This window comes from Pelecanus crispus, chromosome 11 (assembly GCF_030463565.1).
Source record: "Pelecanus crispus isolate bPelCri1 chromosome 11, bPelCri1.pri, whole genome shotgun sequence".
In the NCBI taxonomy this organism is placed as follows: domain Eukaryota; kingdom Metazoa; phylum Chordata; class Aves; order Pelecaniformes; family Pelecanidae; genus Pelecanus; species Pelecanus crispus.
Window position 1 is genome coordinate 4,155,267 of NC_134653.1, and position 25,694 is coordinate 4,180,960.

The 25,694-nt window shown below is 53.8% G+C and overlaps 2 protein-coding genes across 2 annotated transcripts; both read right to left on the reverse strand.

Moving 5' to 3' along the window:
* Positions 1 to 251: 251 nt before the first annotated feature.
* TMEM11 (transmembrane protein 11) lies at positions 252 to 9,117 on the reverse strand. The gene is made up of 2 exons (XM_075718822.1): positions 9,053 to 9,117; positions 252 to 1,068 (listed from the first exon to the last, which is right to left on the reverse strand). Exons 1-2 carry the CDS (start codon positions 9,115 to 9,117, stop codon positions 552 to 554), a joined length of 582 nt encoding a protein of 193 aa, XP_075574937.1. The 3' UTR covers positions 252 to 551.
* A 2,945-nt stretch (positions 9,118 to 12,062) lies between these two features.
* NATD1 (N-acetyltransferase domain containing 1) lies at positions 12,063 to 24,904 on the reverse strand. The gene is made up of 3 exons (XM_075718471.1): positions 24,808 to 24,904; positions 16,644 to 16,762; positions 12,063 to 15,529 (listed from the first exon to the last, which is right to left on the reverse strand). The coding sequence occupies exons 1-3, from the start codon at positions 24,902 to 24,904 to the stop codon at positions 15,413 to 15,415; spliced, it is 333 nt and encodes a 110-aa protein (XP_075574586.1). The 3' UTR covers positions 12,063 to 15,412.
* Positions 24,905 to 25,694: the final 790 nt, after the last annotated feature.

The following is a 25,694-nucleotide window of genomic DNA, read 5'->3' on the forward strand; positions in this document are numbered from 1 at the left end:
CTGCTGCCATGTGCAATGGACAAGAGGAACATCAGGTCTGTGTGCGAGCACACAAATAATCATCACCACTCAAGTTCTCATAGCAAAGCCTCCATTCCCTGGAAGCATGCTATAAAAGGGAACTACGATAACAGTAACAAGAGAGCAAAAGCATTTGAAATTCTCATCCTTTAATGGTCAATGATAACTTCTGGCTGGTTCTGTGTAATACAATTAAACAATATACTTAAATGTTTCCCCCCAGGAAAAAAAAAAAAAAAAAGAAGCTCTCACACCCCCTCTTTCTATAGCTTTCTTTCGTCGACATTCCACTGCTGCATTGGACTCCCATGGCCTAACATACAGCTCTCAAGTTACCACACATCCACATCTTAAGTGTAATGAAGAACTGAAAAACCTTGGTGCACCAGTGATGTGTTATTTTAAAAATAACAGCTCTATTAAACCAAATCCTTCCCAGTCTCCACTGCTTCTCAAAGAGGAAAAACAAAATGTTACTGTGGGAGTCTTAATACACTTGTCTTTGTGGGTTTCTCTCTTCCCTGCTGAAGTCATACAGCATAGAGTTCATAGATCTTCTTTACACAGTACACCAGGGCAGCGAGTGCTATCGTGTTATGCAGTCTCTTTCTGTGCAGGTCGTCCTTCCTCACCAGCACCACCGGAGTGGAGGAGGTGAGCGTATGCAGGGGCAGGCGGGAAAGTTTATAGGCATCGTACTCTACTTGGTACTTGCAACAGGGATCAAATTGCCAAGAGATACCATAAAGGGTGCAGCAAGCCACGCTCAGCACACCAGCAGGCAGGGAGATGTAGTGAGAATAATCTACTGGAAGTGCCAGCGGGGTGAAGAGACAAGTGGTGCCCGCTAACACGGCCGTCTTGTGCAGGCAGTTCCCGACAGTGATCCAGCGGGCCGTCTCATCCCCAATGCGAGTGGGCTCTATCACTATGTATTTGTACTGCGCTTCCAGGGCCTGCTCCAGCTCATACTCAAACTGGTCCTGAGCATTCTCTCCGTTGTAGATCTCGTGCACGATGTAACAGTCCGTGGAGGACAAGGTGACCCTGTTAACAGGAAACGCAGAGTTAAAATTACAGAGCTTAAAGGCGGACTTTTCACCCAGCCAGCTGTGAGAACAGGAGAGAAAACAGCCCAAAGTCAGGGCAGCCCCTCAAGGTCAGTCACTGCCTCTGTTCAACAGCAGGCAGCCTTTTCGAATCAAGATTCATTTCACAGCAGCTAATTATGCCTGCTGTACATGAAGTCATCCTAAAATAAGGCAACGTATGTCTCCTTACCTTTTCCTAACTTGGAGGAACTAGAACATTTTGAGAAAATGGGATCTTGTTAACAACCCTGAAGCAGTTCCTCACGCTGATACCCAAACAGTTTCTCTAGAGATACTGGAAGTGTCACACCTTAGCGACCACACCGCATCAACGCACGAGCCATACAGACTTCAGGAGTTTTTACAGAAAATAAGACTAGCAACTCATCCATCAAGACGGCAAGTTGCACTGGAAGGTTTTAAGAGAAGAAGCATCTTCAGATGGTTTGCTTTCTCCCTGCAATAACTACCTCCTTGCCGCTGATGCAGCTTGCTATTTAGTCCTCCATACTAAATCCAACCTAGTAAATCTGTAGTAAATCCAACAAGGATGGCCAAGAAACATTGCTGGAAGTGAAGGTGAAAAAGGTAGCAGAGCACTCTGTTACAGAATGGTTCACTCCCTCTCCTGAAATAGGGCACAGCAAAGCAAGAAAGGAGCATTTTGGGTTTTTTTTAACCCAGGCAGGCTTTAACAGTGAAAAAAAGAGCGGCTCGCTTACCCTGGAGCAGGCTGCCTACTCACCGGGGATTCACAAGACTTGTACATCCCCCATTTGAGTAGCAGCTTTTAGCTACCTGAAGTCACACCAGCTCCCACCTTCCCTCCACCCTCTTACACACATCACCTCAGCTGCAGCTACATTAATGTCACAGACTGATAAGAAATAGGATTACGACTGTTTACCTGCGCTGAGAAAGGGTAAAAACCTATCCATTAGAACAAGGCAAAATCCTCCCTTCTAAGCAGAAGAAATAACTATTTCTGACATACTTGTGCTTCACCAGAGCAAAACTGAGCACGTGGCTTCTCAAGGATAAAAATATCTAGCAGATTCCTTTAGCAGAAGGAGAACAAATCGCACGCATATTTGACCTAATCGCAGCAGACAAAACCACCTCAGCCCAACAGCTTTTAGACCCTCCCGATATTGGGAGGCAAGACGCTGCTGAGATGGAAAATGAAGCTTGCACTTTTTGCTCCATTAGTACAATGGTACTTATGTGCATGCACTGGAAAATAAGGCAGAAAAATACACATTTGCAAGCTGCTGTGTTACCAGACGTTACCCTTAATGTGCAGCTCCATTCATGCTGCAAAGGGTATCGTGCAGTGGCCATGTGTAATCAAGAATATTCTTAAATTACAAGCTGTTGCCAGAAGTAGCTGCTTTTGTGAACAGTGGCAAACATGTCAAACAGCAGGACCTAAGATGCACCAGCCCCTCTCAAAGCAGAGTAATAACCGGTTTCATTAAAAGTCTGGCTGGAATTTATATAAACTACAGGGAAAACAGTTATTGAGTTCTCTGTAGTGCATTTCCCCCTCGGCCTGTTCATGGGTAGAAGGAAAAATAAAAATCCACCTGAATGCTGTGTATGCCAGGGGCTTCTTTAAGGCCATCATCTTGTCAGACATTGGTTGTAAAATTGTGATTAACCCTTTCAGCACAGGATGTGGCAGGCTCTGACGTTCTGTAGTGAATTGGCAAGTATTTAAAGAAAAAAATTTGAAGGACAGCACCTATATAAAAATCTTACAGAGAACTAGTTAACCAGGTGTTATTCTAATACATCAAGGACACAGCTGGTAATGGTTTCTGCCAAGGATTTTTTTTCTTGGTGACAACTGTCCAAAGTGCAGCTTCTTCCAAATCAAAAATTCCAGTTTCATTACAGAAGACATGCTGAGACTTAAGGTAACTCTGTAAAAACACCACCAATGAATATGTGAAACCACTTGCTAAGGCATAATGACTTCAGGGAAGAGCTATTGCTGAAAGGCACTTTCAAGCTGGAAGCTGACCCAGTGCTAACACAACCCTCCAGATAAAATTAGCGTTTTCTACCAAGGACCATTTTCAGCTTTTTGTAACACCTAGGAACGCGCCGCATGGGTCTGCAAAACTGTCGTGGTTTAACCCCAGTCAGCAACTAAGCACCAGAGAAGCAGAATCCAAATTGAACTAAGAACACAACAGCCTAGTCACCCTAGGCTCTCCGTGCCATCGTTGGCAAGACAAGGGTGAAGCCAGCCCATTTCTTCTCTGCCTGTACAAGAGCCATGGGGACTGGGCTTCTAACTCTAGGAATTAAGTCACGTAACTACATTACATGGGATTTCTCCAGGCTCAGCATCAGCACACGTGGCACCAACCTATTGGCCTCATTTCTCCTCACTCGGATCTTGCCTGTTCTTCCCTCCGAATATCCTTTCTTTCCTTTCACCGTAATGTACACAGAGCCATACCACAAGCAACAGCCTCCTGTCAAAGAGAGCAGGAATCCAACAGACTTTGGCCAGCAGCAGTACTGCCCATCTTTTCTGGAATCTTTTGGTTTGCCAGGCTCTGGGGCTTTATAACAGTAAAGTCAAGAAAAGCAGAATCCTCCTACGCCAAAACAAGCAGATCTTAAAATAAGTTCTGTTGAAAAAATCAGTGAGAAATAAACTGCACAAAGGCTTCATACCTGATAAGAGTCCAGCCCCTTAACTATGCTGTTTCTCCAAATTAGTCCTCTAACATGGGAATACATCTCTACCACAGTGCTGAAGCTGCAAATGGCAAAATGGGCAATCCAAAAACAAAGGACAAAGAATGAAAAGTTAGCTGCTCAAACAATAGGACGCATGAAGAGTCAGCAACGCAACCAGAAAGTCTCCATTTCTGTAACACAGGAAGTGGGGTTTATCGCATATTTTCCACAAGAACTGGCTGCCCCTGGAGGATGGAAAGCTGAAAACTGGTTTGTTTGCAGACGATATAGAAAGAGACGCAGATGAGATATGTGGGCTTGAGAAGGTTTTCAACCTTGCTAGCATGCGGAGTAGGACAGAGGACCTCAATCCACAGAGGCAATCTCTCCTGACACAGCAGCTGCACACGAGCAAACCCAGTCAAAGCAACTAGGTTTGCTCAAACACTGAAGGCTATGGAGGTGGCCTTTTGGAGCTTGTCCCCCACCCCCCAGCAATGACAAACAAAAATGCAGAGCTATGCAATCAACTCCAAGCTAGCATCCTCTGGTTATGAAGTGTGGTGATTTTATATAAATTCCATTATACTTAAAAGAATAGTAAATAACCAGTATCAGAGAGGATCTAGTTCCAGAAGTCATAAAATGGTGCCACATGTCCAGAAGCCCAGCATGCTTACTAGACAGACCAGCACCTAAAAGCAGTTGTTAATATTATTCAATCAAATGCTTTCCCGGACCTGCCTCCACACCCCCCCCCCCCCCCCCAAAAAAAGAGGGCTACATTAAAAAGTTGTACAGCTGTTTTCTAAGGATAGTCCTGGACCTTATATCCAAACAGTTCATTCTATTGCAGCTTCACACATTCTATTCTTGAGAAATTTTAAATGTCTCATTCCTGGTACCAACGGCATGCATAGATGGGGGAATGTGACAGTGCTCAACTATTCAGCATAGAAAGATGAAAAAAAAAAAAAAAAATCACTGATGTAAAATTTTGGTCTTGCCAAAGTTATAAATAAGGGATCAGTTGTTAACAGAGCTACCACCAGCAGGAGGGGCAGAAGTGTCTGTCTTAGCTATATGGCAAGCTTCAAATTACATTTGGATTATCTTCCTAACATGGGAATATCAGAGAGCACCAGGAGAGGGGTGCTGCAGCTGCCTGAACAATAGCAACTCCAAGCCATTTCCCAGTTACAGCCCTCAAGGCAGCTCCATTTCTCTGCCTCCGACTTGGAAGCAGTCTCCTAGCTGCCTCCTGAAAACAGCAGCCCGTCTGTTAAATACAAGTTTCAATTGGATACTCTTTATGGGTGAAGACATAAATACCCTTCTAAGGAGAAGGCACGATGCCACTCAATGTGAAAAGACCTTAAGTTTTGCCAGGTGCCAACTGAAAAAAAGAGAAACAAATGAACACAGTGCTGAAAACAGGGCAGATGACTACACCCTGGAAGAAACCCCAGCATCCTTCTACCACTGTCCACTTGCAGGGGAGAATGAGCCTCATGAGTGCGTTGCTCTCAGCCTAATGGTGTTCCTCGATCTGCCAGACAGACTTTTGGTGAGGGTTTCAAGTCGTCCAACTATCTCAGTTCTGCAAAATGTTCAGAATCACAATTAGAAACAATCTCAATCTGCACAAAGCACAGGTACAGTTCTGTGCAAAAAAAGTTATTTTTAACCCCCTCCCGTAACACGTAGCTCAAGTTGTGTTTGGTTTTTTTTAAAGAACATTCCTGGACAACAGGATTGCTCAGAGCACCAAATGTACATTCAGATTAACTGTCAATGAAGACCAGTCTGACTAGTAGTTAAAAAAAATACGAAAGGAGAGGCTTGCAGCGGCGTGATAACGCCTGTCACAAGCAGCACACACACACAAAAAACCTAGTTTAGCAATGCAACAACGACTTCACGCTGGCTGTGCAAATGAACTGTAGAAAAAGGACATTACCAACGGCCAGAGCACAGTGTCTGGGGTCATTATTAGCATCTCGGACAAGCTTGAGCAAGTCAATAAAGTCAAGGCATGACGAATTCAAAAACTAAACTGCCCTCCTCCCAAATCCTTCCTGAAATTTAATTTAATTTCAAGATTAAGGCATGAGCTGTGGGCTGGCTTTAATTCTCAGTGGAAATACTCCACCTCAAAGTCATATTCAACAGTGTCTTTTCCTATGCAGGGAGCTCCAGGACATAGCACACAGAAAGTACTAACACAGCCGAGCTTAAGCAGCGGCAGAATTGTTTCTCTGCTGAACGTCCACATGATCTACCAGTCTCAGGCTATTAGCCACAGCTGTCGGGCCTATGGCTTCTTAGAGACCATTCTCAACAGGTTGTCAACGCATGCGTTAAAGCGGAAGAAGAACCGGAAAATCATAGCAATAAAGCAAGACTTCTGTTTAAAACATATACCTTAAATACAAATAGGAAAGAGAAGAGGAGAACATAGGCGAGATCTTCAAGCAGCCTTTGCAAGGGAAGACAACACTAGGAAAACATCACCGGACCGTAACAAAAAACTCCAGCCACCAGAGCAAAAAGAGGTGTCAATTTTAAGTCAACTAATGATTAGCCAGGCTAATGGAAATAGGTCAATCATTGCTGTAAGCAAACAGAGTACCAGAAATCTGAGCAGTGTAGAGAGTGAAAGGAGAGACTTCTTTAAGGACGCAGAGAAGCCAGTACAAGCAGTGGTGATGACATTAAAGCTGTTCTTTCTGGAGTCTGTTAGAACATCTTCCAGGGGAACAAACTGCATTCTGTTTTGTGTTCTGGCGGTCATCGTGCTGAATTTCATACAAAAACAATAAGTACAATTCAAAAAACAATAAGTACAATTCAGTGCCTGTTCTGTATAAAAAAGTTGTTTTGGTCTACAGATTAACAATTCCCTTTAGACAGTCTCCATTAAAGAGTCTATCCAGAATGAAGAAAAAAAAAAATTTAGTTGGGTTTAGTCAGTGTTTTGGGTTATTTTGTTTAACCTTCTTATTTCACCACCGGAGCGCCAGCTGGAGTTCACAGCCAACATCCTTTGAAATTAATGTCCTAACGTTTAGTCCTATTGAGGAAAGCACTTTTTGACCAATTGCAGACTTCCTTATATCAATAAGGTCATTTATGAAGGGATACAGTCTCCACAGACAGAGTTGCTGGACTTTTCTGTTTTTAAATGAAAGCTGGTCTAGTCTAATAACAGACAGTATTTTATTCACTACTGAGCCTCCTCACACCACCTCCCAACACACAGATCCCTTTTAGACTAGCTGGCTGACAACTATAAAACCTCCTTGAAGCAGCTTATTTATGAGGAAAGCTGGATTAGCATATTCAGTTCAGAGGAATGTGTCTTTGGACAAGAATCCTGCCCAGTGTAAGAAAACTGTATTCACCGTATAAAAAGCCTATGTCATCACTTGATGACATCAGGTCTGTCAGCACTGCCTTTTACACAACTCGCGTTGCCAGCAAACAAGATCGGTAGGTCTGATTTAGCATTAGCCACCGATGGAGAGAGGCAGAGGCCCAGTCATGCCTATCTCCAGCTCTACAATTGCAAGGAAGAAGTAGCACCTAGCTGACATCACCCCACACCTATCAGAAGTATGATCTTCCGTCACGTTCGTACAGGATGACACCTAAAAGACCCACCATCTTTTGACAGGGATTGTGAAACGCTGGTCAATGGTGTATCTGCTGTTCTGCTGCATCGTTTCTGTGCTTTCTTATACTTAGCTATATACTTCTCATGGCCAAAGGGAAAATAACAGCAGCAGGGTCATGAAGTAACTCATGTTTATGAATAAGTATTTTTGATCATAAGATCAAGAGTAATCATAGCTTAAAAAAAAAAAAAAGCACCTCAAACTACAGTGAGATTACTGTATAGTTCACAGATTAAGTTACAAGGTAACAACTCACTTTTAAGTCTGCATCAGTTTTCACCCTGGTAGAATAATTTTCATTGATGTCATTAAGTGCTTTTCCATATTTTTTTTTTTCCTTCACTTCTGCTGGGAGGACGGGCCTACCACATGAAAACTCCACACCTTGTGTGCTAGCACTGGGGCAGGTGCCAGCACTGGGCGCAGACAGCTTTACCACCATGCCACTGAGCTCTGTGGTATTCTTAGTTGTTTATATAAACTACACTGATGCAGTAATTCCATTGGCTCTTCCAGTTCAATTACTTTTAAAATCCCCAAACACAGACAGCATTCCTGCAATTCACATTAGCGCCAGAATTTTAAGGGCTACTTGTGGCTCTCCTTGGCTATGTAGATTCAACACCATCAAAAAGAATATTGTCGAATTACAGCAAAGGAACAAAATGAAGCAAAAGCCACAGCAAAAATGACGAGAGATATCCGAGTCTCTAGGTAAGGCGGCAGGACAAAAGAAAACTCCGCACAACAAAAATGCAGCAGCTTTCAGCAGCTGCTGGTTATGTCAGTCAGCCCTAGGGCAAAACAGGGAAAATGCCAACATAAGGAAATACAGGATTTAACCAGACGTTTTAAGTAGGTAAAGAACTGTGCATACAGATTTTAGAGCAGCTCGACAAGATTTTCCTCTGTCTCTTTTTCCTGTTTTACAGTTATGATTCCCAAACTTCTACAGCTACTCCGTGGGTAGTTCCAGCACGTCCTAGCTGCTCCTCCGTCCTGACAAAGGCAAAGAGAGAGCGGTACAGAGCTCTCTGCCACAGGCCCAGGAGGCAACCGCCGCCCGCCCAGGGCCGCTACCTCCCGCCCCGGCCCCGCCGACCGGGGCAGCGCGATCGGCAGGAGGAGGTCACCCTAGAGGGCTCGCCGCTGCCCTCACCGTCTTTAAAAATAGCCGCGGAAGGAGCCTCCCCAGGGCTGGCCCTCCTCCACCCCGGCCCCGAGCGCCGCATCCCCGCGGCGGGAAGGGCTGCGGCCACCGCCACCCCGCGGGCCGCGCTGACCTGACCTTCCCTTCCCTTCCCTTCTCTTCCCTTCCCTTCCCCGGCCCCCTCCCCGCGCCCGCCCACAGCGGGACACCGCCGGCCCCGGCGAGCCCCTCCGCCCCAGCGGCACCTCAGCGGGGCCGCGTCCCCCACCCGCCCCGCCTGCCCAACTCTCCCCTCAGCAGGGCCCCCGCCCTTGCCCCGGGGTCGCGGGGAGCCCCGGGCGGCTGCAGCCCCCCTCCTCCCGCTCCCCGCCCGCCCGAGGCGCCTCGGCAGCCCCACACCCCACGCCCCAGCTCACCTCTCCCGGCCGCCACCGCTGTTGGTGCTGCCGGGGCCAGCGCGCCTCCTTCCCCACGCCGCCATCTTGGAGACACTCGGCTCGCAAATGTCTCCGCCACCAGACCCCGGGCCCGCCGCGCCGCCCGACGGGAAATGTAGTTCGCGGGGGCCGCAGGAACCACTCAGCGGGCGGGGGGGCGAGCCCGGTGCGGACTACAAGTCCCACAGTGCCCCGCGCCGCCGCCCGGCCGCGGGGGCTCCTGGGACGCGTAGTCCCCCGGGCGGCTGCGGAGGTGGCGGGGCCGAGCGGGGACCAGGCCGGAGACCGGGCCGGGAGCCCGGGTGGGTTCCCCTGCCGCCCGCGGCCGCACCGCGGCGGGCAGAGCAGCCCCGTCCCGCCGCCCTTGGCTCGGCCCCTGCTCCCGGCTGCTTCCGCGGGAGCGGGCAGGCCATGGGAGGAGCCCCGCGGCGAGTCCCGGCCTGCCCCGCGGCCCCGCCGGGAGGGGGGTGCGGCCGGCGATGCGGCGTGGTGCGGGCCGTGGAAGTGGCCGTCGGCGGGAGCGGGGTCGGCTCTTGCTGAGCTCCGACAGGCCTCCAGAGCCTGGGCGTTGCCTTGTTTTTCTGCTCAAAAAGAAACACACGATTTCTGTTGGCAGGCGGGGGAGGAACGGAGGAGCTCCTCAGAGCAGCACCTCCTTGGGGAAGAGAGGCTGGGCTTTGTTGGGGCAAATTTACCCCCTTTAATTAATTCGGGGCAAATTTACCCCCTTTAATTAATTCTGAAAGAGGAGCAGGGAATGGGGAGACCCACCACTGCTGCTTCTCTGGTAACAGTTTATAGCCAAACACTTCGCTAGCAAACAAAATGCAGGTTTGCCACCGTCACAGGTTTCCCAGCTCCTGTCGATGCAGTGCTGGAGGTTTTGGGGGGTGTCCCAGGACCCGCCCTGTCCTCAGCCCCTGCCCAGGGGCCCCCCCCAGCACAGCAGGGTCACCCAAGGGGACCTGTGCGGGGGTGCTTGGATGGTGTCTCTCGGGGATCCTTGTCTTGATCCTTGTCTTGATCTCCAGGGCCCTCCCTAGCGTCCAGTTCTGACTCCTCGCAGGAGAGGAGCCTTTTTCTCAGGAATTTGTTTTCCCTTAACAAACAGCGGCTCCCTGCTCTGCTGCCTCGAGGTACGCTGCGCTGCCAGCCGTCCTCAGCACAACTAGCCCTCCTCCAGCCTGACAGTGCATCTCAGAAGAGAGCGGCGCTGTCTTTGTATCTCCCATTCCTAGAAAATGCCTCTTTTTGACAACATTACTTCCAAGCGATGTAATGTAACTAAAGAAAACAAACCCATGGCTTCTTCCACCTTCCTGGGCATTGCGAGGCTGCGCTTCCAGACTGCAGGGCCCTCCCGCACCCCTGCTTTCTCAGCCATAATTTGGGGCTGTTTCGGTAGAGGTAAATGGTGCCTTTGCACAAACGAGAAGCGTTTGGGAAGCGCGTCCAGCCTGGCAGAGTGCGCGGCCGAGCGGTGGCATTGCTGGAGCAGGCCGGAGCATCGGACTGTCTGGAATGTGGAATGTAAACAGAGCGTGTTACCAGCAACAGCCCGGCTTCGTGCTCTAACCCAAACCTACCGTGCTGTCTCTTGGGAGGAGAAAACCCCACGCTTCTGCCTGCTCGAATTGCAGCCCAGGGGCCACTTGTGACTTGTCGTGTTGGATCAAATCATAACTGTAAATAAGCTGTGCCCCTTCTCCCCACCACCACCCCCCGCCCTGGCATTTTCAGCTATTGAAACTCCAGCCTCAGCCTCCATAACTCGCACCCGGCTTTAGGAAGCGATGTAAACACGTTGTGCTGTGCTCGCCAGGCTGAAGAGCGCTGGCCCCAGGAGGGAAGCACCTTAGAATCATAGAATCTTTTAGGTTGGAAAAGTGACCTTTAAGATCATCCAGTCCAACTTGTGTTCCTCCGAGTCACCTGCCCACCCGCCTTGCTCTGGACAAGCACAGCAGGGAACAACTCCGCTGGCTGGCTATTTAAAATGGTTTCATGCCTTCATGTTTTCAAATATCTTGAACGACTGAACACAAATGTTGAGTGCCTGCTCACCAGAAGCTGCATTTGCAGGGCAACTTCCGAAGGCTCTTTGGTCTGAAATCTCGAGGCAGGACTGCTGAGCGGGAGCAGGGGCGGATCAGCCGGCAAAGGAGAGGAGCCAGTTGTGATCCCACTCACCCCAAGCTCTACGCAGTCATCATGAGGTCAGCCAGCCCTACGCCCTGAAATAAAATTCAATAGCTTCAGCCCGTGCCTCCCTGTTCATTTCCAATGGGAGCACGCTGGGCTCACCCAGGATCTGGCTCCGAGGTGCTCTGTGATGGGAGAAGGGTGATGCAGGGAGCACCCAGGTTAGGTGATGAAAAGGCAGGAGTGGCCGTCTGCAAGTCACAGGGAGCTGTGGCCAACACTGGGCCTGGGACCAAGACTCATTTGTCCTGAACCTAGCGAGGGTCTTATGGACCCTCCGTCATCCTCACCACCTGGATGGGGTTCTTCTTGCATGAGATCCTCTCCCTCATGAGGAAGAGAAGTAGCATTTTCTCCATTTTTGGAAGGGAAGGTTAGGCAGTAGGAGTAGCTGCTGCGTACAGCAACGTGCAGATCTACCAACTTCCGCCTTTTCTCTCACCTTCTCCAAGACGCTGACAGATGCATGGTAGTTACTAAGAGATTTGGGGTTAGATTTGTTAGAAGATGTGTTTTTTTGGGGATGAGAAAAAGATTGTTTATATTCACGTAGAAAATGAATACACAGCAACAAGACAGCAAAAAAAAAAATCACACCCCGGACACAGACTGGAGAGCAGAGTTGTTTGACAGAACCTGTGAAACCTGCTCTCGGCCAAAGCGACCCAGCCCAGCTGTGACAGAGCTGGGGATGCCCGAGCTCCCCTGGTTCTGCAGGCACCTCCTCCTGCCTCCCACCGAGCGCGGCACAGCGAACCAGTGCGGGTCAGTTAAGCCACACTTTTTATTGTATTGTATTCCATGCAATATGTTCATGTTTTATAGTATGACAGAGGGAGGGATAAAGATAAATGTTAGACATAAACAAAAGCAGAAAGGTCATTTGTAACAGGTCCTGAGAAGGAAAGGCACATTGTAACCACTGAATTCAACAGAATGGAAACCTTGGACAGAGGAAGACGAGGCTGGAAAGGGGACGAGGGATGGGGTGCTTCAAGTTGGGTGATGTGGAAGCAGGTTTGACAGCAATCTGCATTTCCCCGCCCACCAAGGTCTGTAGTTCAAATGGGTTTGGGGACCTCAATACTCAACCAAACCACTTCCACACTCCCGTTGCCAGAGAGAGTCCAGGATCCCCATCTCCTCCAGGCTTAGTCAGCACCAAGGGGCAGTGCGGAACGCAAAGCTCCTTCCTGCAAAGATGAGTTGGGAAAGGGCGGCTGGCGGAGAGGCAGGAGGGAGGGCTGCCCAACGCCGAGGGACCCTGAGCCATCTCCCAGCCGGCAGTGCCAGATGACAGGAGCACCGTGGACTGGTGACGTGCGGGTATTGCTATTTGCCGACATCAAAGACCACAGGGAAGGGAAGGCCAGAGCAGAGGATGGGTACAGCAGTGAAACGGTTGGCACGGACACTGGCACACGTCTCCATCAGGTCAGACACCGGAGGGATTGTAGCACCTCGAAGAGAAGCAGCAGCAAAACTGTGTGCGGTGCCTGATTTAAGGCAGCGATTGCCACTTGTGATCCAGCGCTGGTAAGCACGAGATTCCTGCCACAGCAGCACAAAGGATTCCAGGGCTGGGCTTGGATGCTGGGACCTTGCTGGTGCACGCCCTCCAGCCAGCCGCCCTCATGCGGCAGACACAACGGGGTACTTCTGGGAACTGTCACACAGTGGAAACGAGCACAAAACCAGGGCAGAGGCTTGCAGCACTGGGCTCACGCTATTGCTCCCATGAGGCAACCAGGCACACATCTCTTCCAAGCACCCAGCCCCGCTGTGACAAAGATACGAGTCTCTTATCTTGGCTTGCAGGAGACTATTCTGCTTCACCTTGGGATCAAGAGCAGGGACGGTTCTGTCATCACTTGGCTGTAACAGAGCCAGCCTTGCTCCTCTAACTAGATGTTGAAGCGCGTTTTGCACGTTCAAGAGCGAACATTTAGCAGCCCAGATTTCTTCCTGAGCCCCTTTTCTTTAGTTCATTACCTGTGACCTTTTCCCAGTCCCTCTAAGCAATCCTGAAGGTCACAGCCGGGCTGAAATAGGCAGCAAGAGGGCAGAAGCACAAGGCAGCAGCAGGGCTGAGCCCGATGCCTTTCCCGAGCAGCACGAGCCAGAGCTGGGTCTGCCGCCAGGCACAGGTCCCTCCTCAGGCAGGTGGTGGACACGGGCAGGGGCCTCACCCTGTGGTGTGGCAGGGCAGGGATGGAGTTTGGGAGGTTTTACTCAAGCCTGTGGACAGAAGGCTGCGTTATGTCGGCGGTGGGCAGCCTGCGAGCACAGGCAGGTCGTAGGGCTTCGCCTCGAGCCGGTGGCCGGGAGGAACAGCTCAGGGCCTCCCAGGCTGAGATCAGGCACAGGGTCTCCATCTCCGACCAAGCCAACCAGGTGAGAAGGTTGTAGGAGCTTTTGCCTTTGCTTCCGTGGACTTTGCATTGGGCTCTGGGAGAGGGCTGAGCTGCCTCTTGGCTGGGGCTTCGTTCGGTCCGTGGCACAGATTGTAAACTTTAGTCCCTGCTGAGAGATAAGCTAGATCTAGATTTAGCCTCCAGGTGAAAAGCTCTTTAGCTCATTCTGCCTGGCTGCAGCCCCCAGCAGCTGCTCAGGGCTGGTGTGCCGGCAGCACCGTCTCCCCCGCTGCAGCCCAGCCCTGGGACACCACGAAATCCCGAGAGCTCAGGGGGTAATGCTCTAGGATCTAGCTCAGGCCCTGGAAAAGCCTGGGCAAGGCAGGACAGGCAGCAAGCTGGCACCGGGCACTGCCCTGCCATCACAGGGTTACCTCTACATCCAACTGTGGCAATGCTGAGCTGCGCTACGAGGTCATCATCCGCGGAGGTAACAGCATGACGCAAGGGCGTTCCTGCTGCTGGCTGAGGACCCCACGATGCTGCCAGCACCCTGGGCTTGGAGTTGCAAGGAGGCCAGTGAGAAGATGGGTAATGCCCTGAGCCAGGGCTTCTTTCCAAAGGCCGTAGGGAGAAGTGATCAGCATCCAGGCAGAGGCAGGCGGCTCGAGCATCGAGCCCTGGAGATGGGCCAGGACCAGGTCCCGGAGGCCTTACTGATGCTCTCAGGATGCGATGATGGCTCAGGCCTTACGATCTGGGGCACAGGCAGGGGTACAGAGCTGGAGTAGAGGGAGATGGGGGGAGCCTTCCTCTTCAGCTGCAGGAAACCACCCTGGTGCCTGCAAAAGCACGGGATGTCCCCTCATTGCTTAGGCCAGGGCTGGCCGTCAGGGCTGGTGCTCTTCTCACGAGCGGGCTGCGTCCACACCAGCACGGACAACACCGATAGCAGGGAGCAGAGACAGGAACGACGGCCCATGACCCTGCAGGGATGCCACGCCGGGGCTACGTACAGACGGCTGGGCAGGAGCCGGCATCTCCAGGGAGCAGCAGCTACGACTCAGCTGCCTTTCTTCCTCTGCACGCTCATGCTGTGGATGCTCTGCTGCAGCCCCCACGGCCGAAGCCCGCTCCTCATACAGCTCCTGTCTCTAGGCTCGAAGGCGTCACTGTCCCAGTGTCTCCACAGCCAGAGCAGCAAAGCCCCCGAGGCACCTCCATGGCCCCCACCATCTTGTCTGTACTCCACATGGGCTTGAGCAAGGTTTGGTGCCCAGCACATGCTGCAGGGGAGGAACCTGCCACGGGGCTGAGCCTCCTCCAGCACCTCCCTTTGTCCCACAAGGCTCAATCCACAGCATCTCCCCAGCTGCCGGGAGGAAAGGGGGGCTGGTACCCCACAACCACCCCTAACCAACATCCCCCAGCAAGTTCACGGCTGTCGCCAAGTGGAGGGGAGAGGATGAGGCGCAGAGCGAGTCATCCCCTGGTCTTGTGATGGAGTTTAGTGGAAAAATCATCCTCTTCCAACCCCTGGCTTGGGAAGAAGAGCACCGGGGGGCACCACGTGTGCCCAGAGCTAGCCTGGCCCAGGGGCTGTAGCCATGCTCAAACGTGGGCAGAGAGGAGGAGGTCGTACCCACACTCATGCACCACATGGACGTGCTTAAAAAAAGTGGGAGTTGTGAGTGTGGGAGAGGGAGTTTCCTGAGACCGCAGAGAAGCAAAGGCCGCGTTGAACAGTCAGGGACAGGTGTGCTGGTGTCAGAGCTCTCCTGCCTTAAGGCTGCAAGTGTTCGAGGTACTGCGGCAGCGGGTTCTCCTTGACGTATTTCTGAATGTACCAGCACGTCAAGTGAGCTTTCAGGTCCTCCTCCACCACAAAGTCCAGGGCTGCCTGCAACCAACCGGAGAGGACAGATGGGTTACAACCAGCACCCCCAGCCTACGCTCACCTCTGAAACGTCCCGGGGGTCCGGACTCCCGTACCCCACATGCAGCTGGGGGAAATGGCAAGTTGCCCTCACGTACTCCCTGCATGAGGCAGCTGGGGGGAGAGGGCTGCGGGGAGAGCATGGCCGTCCTGCCGTAGCCACCACAGGGTCCCCAGTTTAAGGAGAGGTGTGCAGGGACCCCCCCCGGGTAATCCTCAACGCATCCAGCCTGGTGGATGCTGCGTTGTGGGTGACCCAGCGCCACACGTTTTTTGTGTTCAATAAACGGGCAGAGGTGGCACTTTGGGACATGGTTTAGTGGGCATGGTGGTGTTGGGTTGATGGTTGGAGTGATGATCTTAGAGATCCTTTCCAACCTTACTGATTCCTAGTTTTTACTTTCATTAAAAAATAATCCAGCCACCAAGGCAGGAAACATGAAATTATGACTCTGCCCTTAATTGGTTTAGTGGCGGACTTGGTAGTGTTAGGTTAATGGTTGGCCTGGATGATCTTAAAGGTCTTTCCCAACCTAAATGATTCTAAGATCATGTGAAGGCCACCTTTGTCATTCATTTGCCCTGGCTTACAGGGCTAGGGAGCAGCTGTAACCCCAAAGCATCACCCCGCAGCCCCCCCATCACTGTGCTCGTGGCTCCTCAGCTTTCCCCGCATGGCTGCGGGCCTCAAAAGCAGGGCCCAAGGCAGGAAAAGGGCTCAGGAGGGCCCTGAAGCTTTGAGGTGAGGGGGTCCAGCCCCCAGGAGAGGCACCGCATCAGCCCCTGCCAGGCGGGTGCGAGGGCTGTGCGCTGCGAGGAGGAAAGGGCCGAGCCTGGGCGAGCGGCTGGACGTGCTGGCACTCACCCAGCCCCTCTCACCGCCAGAAATAGGAATATCTGACCATGGATTTCCGTCTGCCCTGCCAGCCAGCCCAATCTCCCATTGGAGCGGGGATGGTTCCCGTGGGGCACAGGTTCAACGCCAACACAGCGGGGCCTTGCTTCAGCCAGGGTCTCCAGCTGCAGCTGGGACAGCGGCAGCTTCTACCCAGGGGAGAAGGGGTGGCTGGGGCCGTACCTTCGCGAGGTGCTTGGCTATTCCTCTCCCTCGATAGGCATCCGGTACTTCCGTGTGCTGCAAATCCACGATCCGCTTCCCCACATATTCATAGAGCAGCACCGCCTTGTCGTGGCAACCTGGGGGATGCGAGAGACGGGTGAGGTTTGGGATGTACCCAGGGAGCCCCGGGCTCCCAGCCCACCGTCGGATGGAGCCCGCAGCAGGGGACAGGCAGCTTTGGGATTGCTACAACAGCCCTCGCACGGCTCCTCGCACCCACGGGAACGGCTGTGGGGCTGGGTGGTCTCACGCAGTGGAAGGTCTCAGCAGAGATTTTGCTTTCGGTGACACTTGGATGTCCCTGTTGGTGTCCCGTCCCCACCCCCCCCCCCGAGGTGTGAGCAGAGGCGGATCTGCTTGGCTTTTCCAAGCCCCTGGACCTTTTCTACTCAGCCCTGAATCAAGGACTGACGTGCCAACACGTCTAGGGTAGGAAAGCAGCCGGCGGGGAAGGGTGGGATGTTGATGGGGGAGTGAGCAAAAAGAGGAGGCAGAAGAACAGGACAAAGCTGACCCAGGTAATGGCCAATTCCTTTCTCTCTACAGCACAGAGGCTTTTTTGTCGTGGCACGTAAAACAGGACAAAACTTCTTGGCCTGGTGTTGTAGCATTTGGACAGACACATTTTGGGGAAGAGGCTGGGAGAGATGAATCCCACAAACATGCAGGAAAGCACGCACAGGTGTGCAAGGGGGGTTGTGCACACACATTTACATGCGCGCACACACAGAGGCTTCCTGTTGCGACAACCTGACCTTTCTCACAGTGGTTCGGTTACAGGAAAAAAAGAAGTTTCAGCACACATGTAAATCAGAGGGGAGCTAAGAACACCCCTCCAGCTTCATCTGCAGAACGCGAGCTTCTGTCTTCAACGCAAAAGCAAATATTTCATTTCTAGAGGGTTTCTGTATTTAAAAGTGAGTTTCAGAAATGCAAGCTTCCAATCAAAAAGACAAGCTCAATTAAGTAATGGAAACCTTTCCTTTCCCTCCAATGGCTATTGGAAGGTGAAAGGCTGCAAGGTTCACCTCTGTTTGCTCTATGCTTTAGCTAAGCTCAATACGCTCTATTTTACTGCATTTCAGCTGACAACTCCAGCCCAGTTCCCCCGATCCCTGTCTTTGAGAGGCACTAGGAATGAGACCATTTGAATTCTGTGTTTCAGAAGAAGCAGCTCAAGTTTTTGTTCCTGCTCCTTTTAGGCAGAGGCTCAATCCTCCTACATTGGATGGAAACCTTCGCGTTTCCAGCCTGAGTTTATTCCCGCTGGTTTCTACCCGCTCGTTCTTGTGCCAACATTGTTCTTGGGTGGACATAAATAATTTCCCTCCCTGCCATCCCCCCAAGAATTTATAGGCATCAGTCCTGCCCCTCTCAGCCTCTAGTTCACCACAAAGCCAAGCTCTTTTAGTCTCCCTACAGATCCCAGACTCCCTGCTCTGTCTCAGGACAGAGGGTTTGGGGTGAACCGCTGGGACGGGCAGAGGTAACGGCGTGGGGAAGGGGCTGAAGGGCTGCTTGCCTCTCCCCTGTTAGCGAGACCAGTGCAGATGAGATCCTATAGCCCCATTTCACAGCCGCAAATCTTTGCGGGGAAAAAAAAGGGGAGAACCGCAGCATCTCCCTGTGTGGATCCAGGCACTCAAACTAAAGCCAAGAGAGCAGCTGCAAGCTGAGCTCTTCCGCAGCAGCACAGAGCTGTCTCACTCGAGAGAAAGCCCACCCAGGTCAGGGCATGGGCAAAGCCGGGTGCCCTCACCCTCGCATCAGAAGCGACACATTCAGCGGCGGCTCTCCTAGAGGTGCTCTTGGCAGAGCTGGTAGCACCGAAGGCTGTAAAACGCTCTTGTAACGGTGGCTTTTGCGTGCTCCAGACCTTCCGCTCTGCTTTCCTCCCAGGCCAAAGCTTTCCATAGACTCTGCCTGAAGCTTTGATAAGTTCAAAATTAAATCTTTCTCTAAGGGATGACAGAGCAAAAGATTGTTGGGTTTTTTTTAAAAATATACTTTTATACATTATATTTTTATATATATCCCTGTGATCTGTATAGAAGTATCACCCACAAAAATGCCTTTTAAAGCAGAAGATGATGCAGCGTTTGAAGAATCTTAGATCTGCCCTGGACAGACTTTCCCTCGATATTTGCTGTATCACAGTAGCACCACAAAACCCCAGCCAGGATGGGAGCTGCAGGGTGCCGCTAGCGTGCAGATGAACACACACAGAGCCCAAAGGATTTTACAGCCGGCTCTGCAGAGAAAGCCAGTGCTGCCAACACTGTAGGAAACTTGTCCCAGTTCAGAAAAACATCCCGGTTCAGCCAAGTACATAAATGCATCTGTATGTGCTCACCTCAGTGATGGGACCCTGAGCCACCCAGCACATGAAATCAGGGACACTTCTGCCATAGGGTTTGGCGCAGGCCCCGCAGGTGACACCGACGGCTTGGGAGGAGATCACTGCTGCGTCCCCACTCCTGCGCAGCCCCGGGGCCGGGCTGGGCTACGCCAAGCGTCTCCTGGTCCCTCGTGTCCAGCTCCCTGCTGCAGAATGGTGGGTGATGCAGAGCCACAAACTGAGCGCCCGGGCTGCAAGAGGAGCTGATGGAGGCGGACAGCCAGAGGTGAGCGGTTATGCTTAAAGGTCACCGCAAATACACCCTGCAACCCCTCCAGGCAAGAACATGCCAAGCCAAACCCAGAAGCTGGGCACAGCTGGATGCACGGGACTGCCCCGCCACAGGGGCTGGAGGTAGGGAAAAGCCCTGATCAACAAAGGAGAAACAAGGCGGGATCCGAAAGGATTTCAGTCTTGTGAGACAGCATCCCGCCCGGATTCTCCACTGTCTGCTCTCAGGCTGTGCGCTCACGGCAGCCCTGCCTCCGTGGTGACGCCAGCTCACGGCACAGATCCTGCAGGAACAGCCTTTCCTGGAGATCGAGATCCCTCTTCCTCTCCTGAGCGAGGCTGAAGGTGGCCAACAGCTCATGAAGGGAGGGGAAGGATCAGCTGGCGGAAAGCCGGTTTCCTTCAAAAACAGCTGCTCTGAACATCCTCTCCACACCGTCTCACCATGGCCCAGAGCCTCTGGGAAAAGCAGGGTGACTGTACCCCCAAACCAGGCCTGTTCCTGGGCTCCCCATCAGCAGCTCCAGGCATAACCCTTGTTTTCCCACCAAAAAGTCTCCCCGGGGCCAGAGGGAGGGGATGGGGGAGCAGAGGCACGTTACCGCAATAACGATGCTGGAAGAAGCCTTGCTGCTACGTACCTGGGGCACGGGGGGCTGCCCCCGGCAAAGGGAACATTGCAAAACTGGGGGAGCTGGAAGCAGCGTTGACCCCTCGCAGGAGAAGCCCAGCCCCAGCTTGTCTCAATCCCCCCTGAAGAGAGGGCACGCGAGCAGAAACCACACCAAAACATGGCACAAGAGGGACGCCACGAGCCGGCCTCCCGCCTGTCTCGCCCCCCTCAGACTTCGGGGCAGGGATTTTATCAGCCTGCACAGAGCGAGCTTGGCAAAACAGGCTCAGGTCTCGGCCGGCCCAAGCAGTGCCCCATGAGCCTGGTCATGATGTTTGACTTGCGGACACTCCCCCATGCAGTGCCTCAGCTTCGAGGCCACCGCGAGCGAGGAAGTCTGAGTCAATGCAAATCAGCACAGCAAGAAAGAGGAGCAAGAAGAGGCTGCGCGCGATGAAAATGGCAGCAATGGCAGCACAGCTGGTCCCCAGCCCTCCCTCCCTCCCTCAAATCATAGGGTGCACGGGGAAGGGGAAGCTTTTCCAGAAGGTGGGAGAGACCAGGTCTAAACTTGCTCTCCATGGAGGGTTTCCACCAGGACCAGCGGCACAGAGCTTCCAGCCAGGCAGGGCGGACAGCTTTGGGCAGCAGACGAGGGCCCTGCGCCAGACACGAGTCCCCAGACCGGGTGGCTTGTGAGCCTCGGAGGAACGAGCAGCGAGCCCGGCCCCAGCCCTGAGCTGGGGAAGGGACACGGCAGGCATTTGGGAAGACACCGGCACCCCGCTCCAGCCCATCCTTTGCCGGTCCCCTCTCCCACGTCGTGCACGGTACCAGCCCGGTGAGGGGATGCTGCAGCACTGGCAGCACAGCAGGATGCGTCCCCCCAGCCTGAGACCTCCTCCCTGCCCCTCTGTGCTGGCCCCAGCCTACCGCACACCGTTGTATGCCCAGGACCGGAGCAGGGCAGGGGCCTGGCGAGGGCTGGCTGCTGCCTGCGGGCCAATTTCTGCACTCACCAGCCTTTGGAGGCAGCCCTTGAGCTCCAGCCTCCTTGGGGCACTGCTGCAAAGCCATTCCCCAAGAGCAAGTGGGGAGAGAGCAGACGCCAGCCCCATTTCCCACTCTCAGACGCAGGAAAGCCCAGAGGCAGGCAGCAGCTCAGCTCTTCCGAGGTGGCCGCCAAAAGCTGCGTGTGGGGCGAGCCGAGAGGACAAGACGTCCCGAGGAGCACGTGCATCCCAGGCCGGGGCTCGCTGCACGCCGTGGGCTGGCCTTGCTCCCCAGGGAGCCGCTGGCGCGTTACTACGGAGAGAAAATACAACAGAGCACAACAGGCAGCGCCGAGCGGGGACGGCGCAACCGCCGCCGAGGGGCCTCGCTCGCAGGAGCGGCGGCGGAGGGGCACTCTGGTTTGAAGCAGTTTCCTGTTTCAGAGCTCTCTCAAGGTGACTGCAGCACGGGAGAAGAGCGAGGACATCTTGATGCAGTGGCCGGTGGCCAGATCCCTTCGTCCCCGCTGCAAACGTGGCAGCTTTCCCCTCCTAGAGGGCATCTGCCCCGACAGGGAGGAAATCACCAAGGTACGACCCACTCCGGTTTTCCTGATATGCCTGAGCCCAGACTCTTGACAAGGAGCTCCCAAGAGTCAGATCAGCAGCAGGCAAAGCAGGAGCTTCCAGGCGCTGCCTCCTGCCCAAGCCCAGCTGGGGAGGAGCGGGAGTTTTGGGAAGCGTGGCTTGCTGCACCCACAGACCGAATGAATGGGAGCGTGGGTGTGCAAGAAGCCCACGCGTCCCCAAGGAACCGGAGCCGCTCGGTGCGTGCGGTGAGCCCATCTCCCGACTGCAGCCCGATGTGTTTGATGGGCGTCGAGAAGTCAAAGAGGCCGCTGCTGAAAGCGCTGCTCTCCTGCCCCAAGCAGCTGTGCCAGCAGCTGGGCTGACCGGCTGACTACTTTGGGGTGGGGATCTCTTTGGGTTTCTTGTTTTGACCAGAAATTTTATCGCAGATCCAAAAAAAAAAAGCCCACCAAAACCAAACCCCAAAAAACCCAACTATTCCTGACAAAACCAGCCTATATGATTCCCATGGACATTTTTAGCTTTGACAAATTGATGTTTTCCAACACAGTCGCTGCACTGGGAGGTTTCTGGCTAGCTCGTGCTGTTAGTCACCTCTTAACCGATTACAAATCCAGTCAGGCTTCTTTCTACTCTCCTCTCAGAGGGATAACGAAGCTCAGCGAGGTCTGGTTATAATCAGCTTTACTTTCAGCCTCTCAAAGCTTCTGCATTCGGGATACAAGGAAAAAGGGAATGTGTTAAAGTGAAGCAGCTGTTTCTATCCCAGTTTTAGGAGCCATGTGCAGCAATGAGGGCTCAGAGAAAGGAAAGACAGAGCCACCCAGAAAACACCAAATGCAATTCATCTTTCTTGCATACAAGGAGTCCCGACACGAGGTTACATGAGGCCGCAGAGGCGAACACAGGATGATGCCGAAAACAAACACCTTCACAACTAGTTCGCAGCTTTCACAGTGTCTCAGGCCCCTTGCTACAGGGATTTCCGTAAGAATATCACCACAGAAAGTTGTCTACCCAACATCACACTACCGTAAATCACCAAAGCCATCAGCCCAGAGACCAGGTATTACTGGAGATGAGCAAAACCTGGCTCCTTGCTCCACAAGCCCAATGCACCTGTGTTTTTCCACAGCATCACCCACACTCAACATCAGGCTGAAATTAGGACCGAGACACCAGAGACAAGCTGACCCTGGAGCCCACCGGCGAGCTGCAGGTTCGCCCCACGGGCTGCTGTTCATCTCTGCCACAGTGCAGTAACACAGCACAAAAGTGCTCCGAGAGGGACACGTGGGTCACACTGAAGCTAAAATCCGTGCCCGACCCTTTTCTTGTCATTCCCCTGCGTGCAGCAGGGAAAACCTGCCAGAGTGTTCAGTATCCCTGACGCTCATCGCGCCAGAAGTGGGAGCGATGAAGAGAGCGGTGCAGGAAATAAGCAGCTCTGTGGGAGTGCGTGGCGCGGTGTTTATCTTCTGACCACCTTCCAGGGCTTGGCTGTTATCAGCAAATGCCTGAGAAGAAGGAGAGACGGATCACCCGCCGCACGTGGATGTTAGTCAGCCCAGCGGCAGGAATACCATCACGCCAGGACGCTGCTCAGCTCGGCTTCCTTACGTGGCTGGCGCTGAACTCACCAAAAAAGGGTTCAGTTTCCCTGAACCCCCAGAAAAAACCCCAACCCTGATCATGGGAATCCACCTACAACCTTGGGGAAGACCGCGGCTTCCCCGAGCCGCGGTGGTCCCCTCCTGAAGCAGGAGGTTTTGTGCCGATTTACAGACAACTCCCACCACAGGTCCCGCAGTTGGTTCTCACTCTCAAAGTTCATCCTCTCCAGACCCAACTCATCCCCACTCAGCCACCAAACGCTACTCGGCCCACGGGGCACCCGGCAGAGGTTTTATTCGGCAAACCACAATAAAAAGACTACATTTCCCTAATAACTCTCGGTCCTTAGCTCTCTCCTCTCTTTCGTGCACGTGCGAACTTCACCGACAGCGACAACGCTGCGTTACAGCTCTCGCGATGGCAGCGGGGACCCGTCACCTGGGACCTCGTTTGATCTCTCTCTGTTTGAAATAAGCAGTTGGCGAAATTGTTTTCTCCGCACCCAGCACACACGTCTCCTCCTTCCTCGCTCCGCCACTGCTGAGCCTCCATCCTGCACTTTGTAATTAGTGGTTGAAATGAAAACGGGGCGGGGGGAAGAAGAGTCTAAAATAAAATCCAGGCTATTCCTGTTGTTCTATTGAGAATGCCTCCTACAGTCTGTGTAATTTCTGAACTACTCTTTTTTTTTTTTTTTTTTTTTTTTTTTTTTCCAAAAGGCAACTACCCTGCAATTTCTGTAGGGCAGCGAGACAGCCTGTTTTCCTCAGAGTGGTTCCCGGCATGACAGACAGGGAAGAGACATTGGGATCGTTGAATATTTGGGATTAACCATTAAGAGGATAGCTGGAAGGGAATCGGCATGCCATAAAGGAATGTCAGCGGCACCCACTTTTCTGTTCGCTCTGCCTGACACGTGACAGATCTATTGGGGGGTCACCACGTCACCAGATCTCTGCAGCCCCGGTCCCATGGATGCTCACGGCAGCCCGGCTCCGTGCTGTGGATCCGAGTGAAGCGGGCAGGATCCCACGGGGTGCCTGTGGGCCGCTCACACCCCCGAGGGGCTTCCCCGCAGGAATCCCATCAGAAAAGCCACTGAGCAGCTCACGTGCTGAAGAATGTCCCCCCACAAACCTGGCGTGGCACCTCCGCGTTGTCCAGAGGCACCTACTCCTGGGGGGGGCTGAGCTAGCCCCCCACAAGCCCTGCCCAGGCCAGCATGGGGGTCCATGCCCCAAAACCAACCAAGGGAGCCAACAGACCCCCAGATCTCCTGGACCAAGCTTTTTTTTTTGGGGGGGGGGGTGGTGGTGGGGGAAGGATGGGGGGCACCAGCAGGAACCAGGGGCACTGGGGAAGGTACGGGGGGGCTCAGAAGAGTATCGGGGGGCACGGGGGGGACACGGTGGCAAGGTGGGGTGTACAAGGGAAGGTGCCGTGGGACACAGCAGCGCTGGGGGCACGGGGAGAGGATGGAAATGGGGGGGAATAGGGGGGAAACGGGGGGAAAGGGAGGGAAATGGGGGCAAAGGGGGAGGAAAGGGAGGGAAAAGGGAAAGGAAACAGGGGGAAAGGGGGGGAAATGGGGGGATTGTAGGTGCTGGGGGTCCCAGGGAGGCGGAACCGGGGGCAGAGGGGAGCAGCGGAGGTCCCGGGGAGCCCCGGGCCCCCGTCCCTTACCGTTCAGCCGCACGGTGAACTGCCGCCGCTTCCGATCGTGCTCCACCTGGATGGGGCAGCCCTGCTCCAGGAGGCCGAGCGGTGCCGAGTGCGCCATGGCCGCGCCGGGCCGGGCCGGGCCGGGCCGTACGCGACACGGAGCCCCGGCAGCGCCGGGTCCCGCCCCGGAATCCCGAGGGCGGCGCCGGGGGAACGGAGCGGGGCCGGGGCGGGCCGAGCCGATCGGGGCCGGGCCGAGCCGATCGGGGCCGAGCCGAGCCGAGCCGAGCCGAGCCGAGCCGGGCCGGGCCGAGCCGAGCCGGGCCGGGCCGAGCGAGGCGGCGGGCGCCGCGGGGCTGCCACCGGCGCGCGGCCGCAGGAAACCAGCTGTGCGCCACGTGCCCGCGCCCCAGCCAATGGCCGCGCCGCCGTTTTGTTTTGGTACAGACGTCCGGCTCTTAAAGGGGCAGCGCACCGCCAACCCCCGCAGCACCCCACCGGCGGGGCCCGGCCACCCCGCGCGACACGGACACGGACACGGACACGGACACGGGCACGGGCTCAAGCTCAGGCTCAGGCTCACCCGCTGCCGGTGCGGCCCTAGCGCTCTGCACTGGTCCTGCACTGGTGTACTGGTCTCGTACTGGTCCTGCACTGGGCACTCTGTACTGGCTTACTGGGTCTGTGCTGGGGCCCAGCACTGGGGCACTGGTACCGTGCCACCCGCTCTCCCAGCAGCAGGTGCCCTGCCGGTGCCCTGGGTTCTGTGCCCCGGTGCTGCGCTGTTACTGCGCTGTTGTACTGGTACCGGACCTGCACGCGGGACTGGTGCACCAGTGCTGTGCTGGTGCCCTGCACTGACATAGTGGTGTGCAGTGAAAGCCCTGGGTTATGGCCCCTGTGCGATG

Excerpts from the sequence above, each read along its gene's own strand:
- TMEM11 (XM_075718822.1), bottom strand. The coding sequence starts at position 9,117 with ATGGCGGCGTGGGGAAGGAGGCGCGCTGGCCCCGGCAGCACCAACAGC. Across the intron at positions 1,069-9,052 it reads AGCGGTGGCGGCCGGGAGAG|GGTCACCTTGTCCTCCACGG; the intron begins GTGAGCTGGGGC and ends TCCTGTTAACAG.
- NATD1 (XM_075718471.1), bottom strand. The coding sequence starts at position 24,904 with ATGGCGCACTCGGCACCGCTCGGCCTCCTGGAGCAGGGCTGCCCCATC. Across the intron at positions 16,763-24,807 it reads GTTCACCGTGCGGCTGAACG|GTTGCCACGACAAGGCGGTG; the intron begins GTAAGGGACGGG and ends CGCATCCCCCAG. Across the intron at positions 15,530-16,643 it reads TAGCCAAGCACCTCGCGAAG|GCAGCCCTGGACTTTGTGGT; the intron begins GTACGGCCCCAG and ends GGTTGGTTGCAG.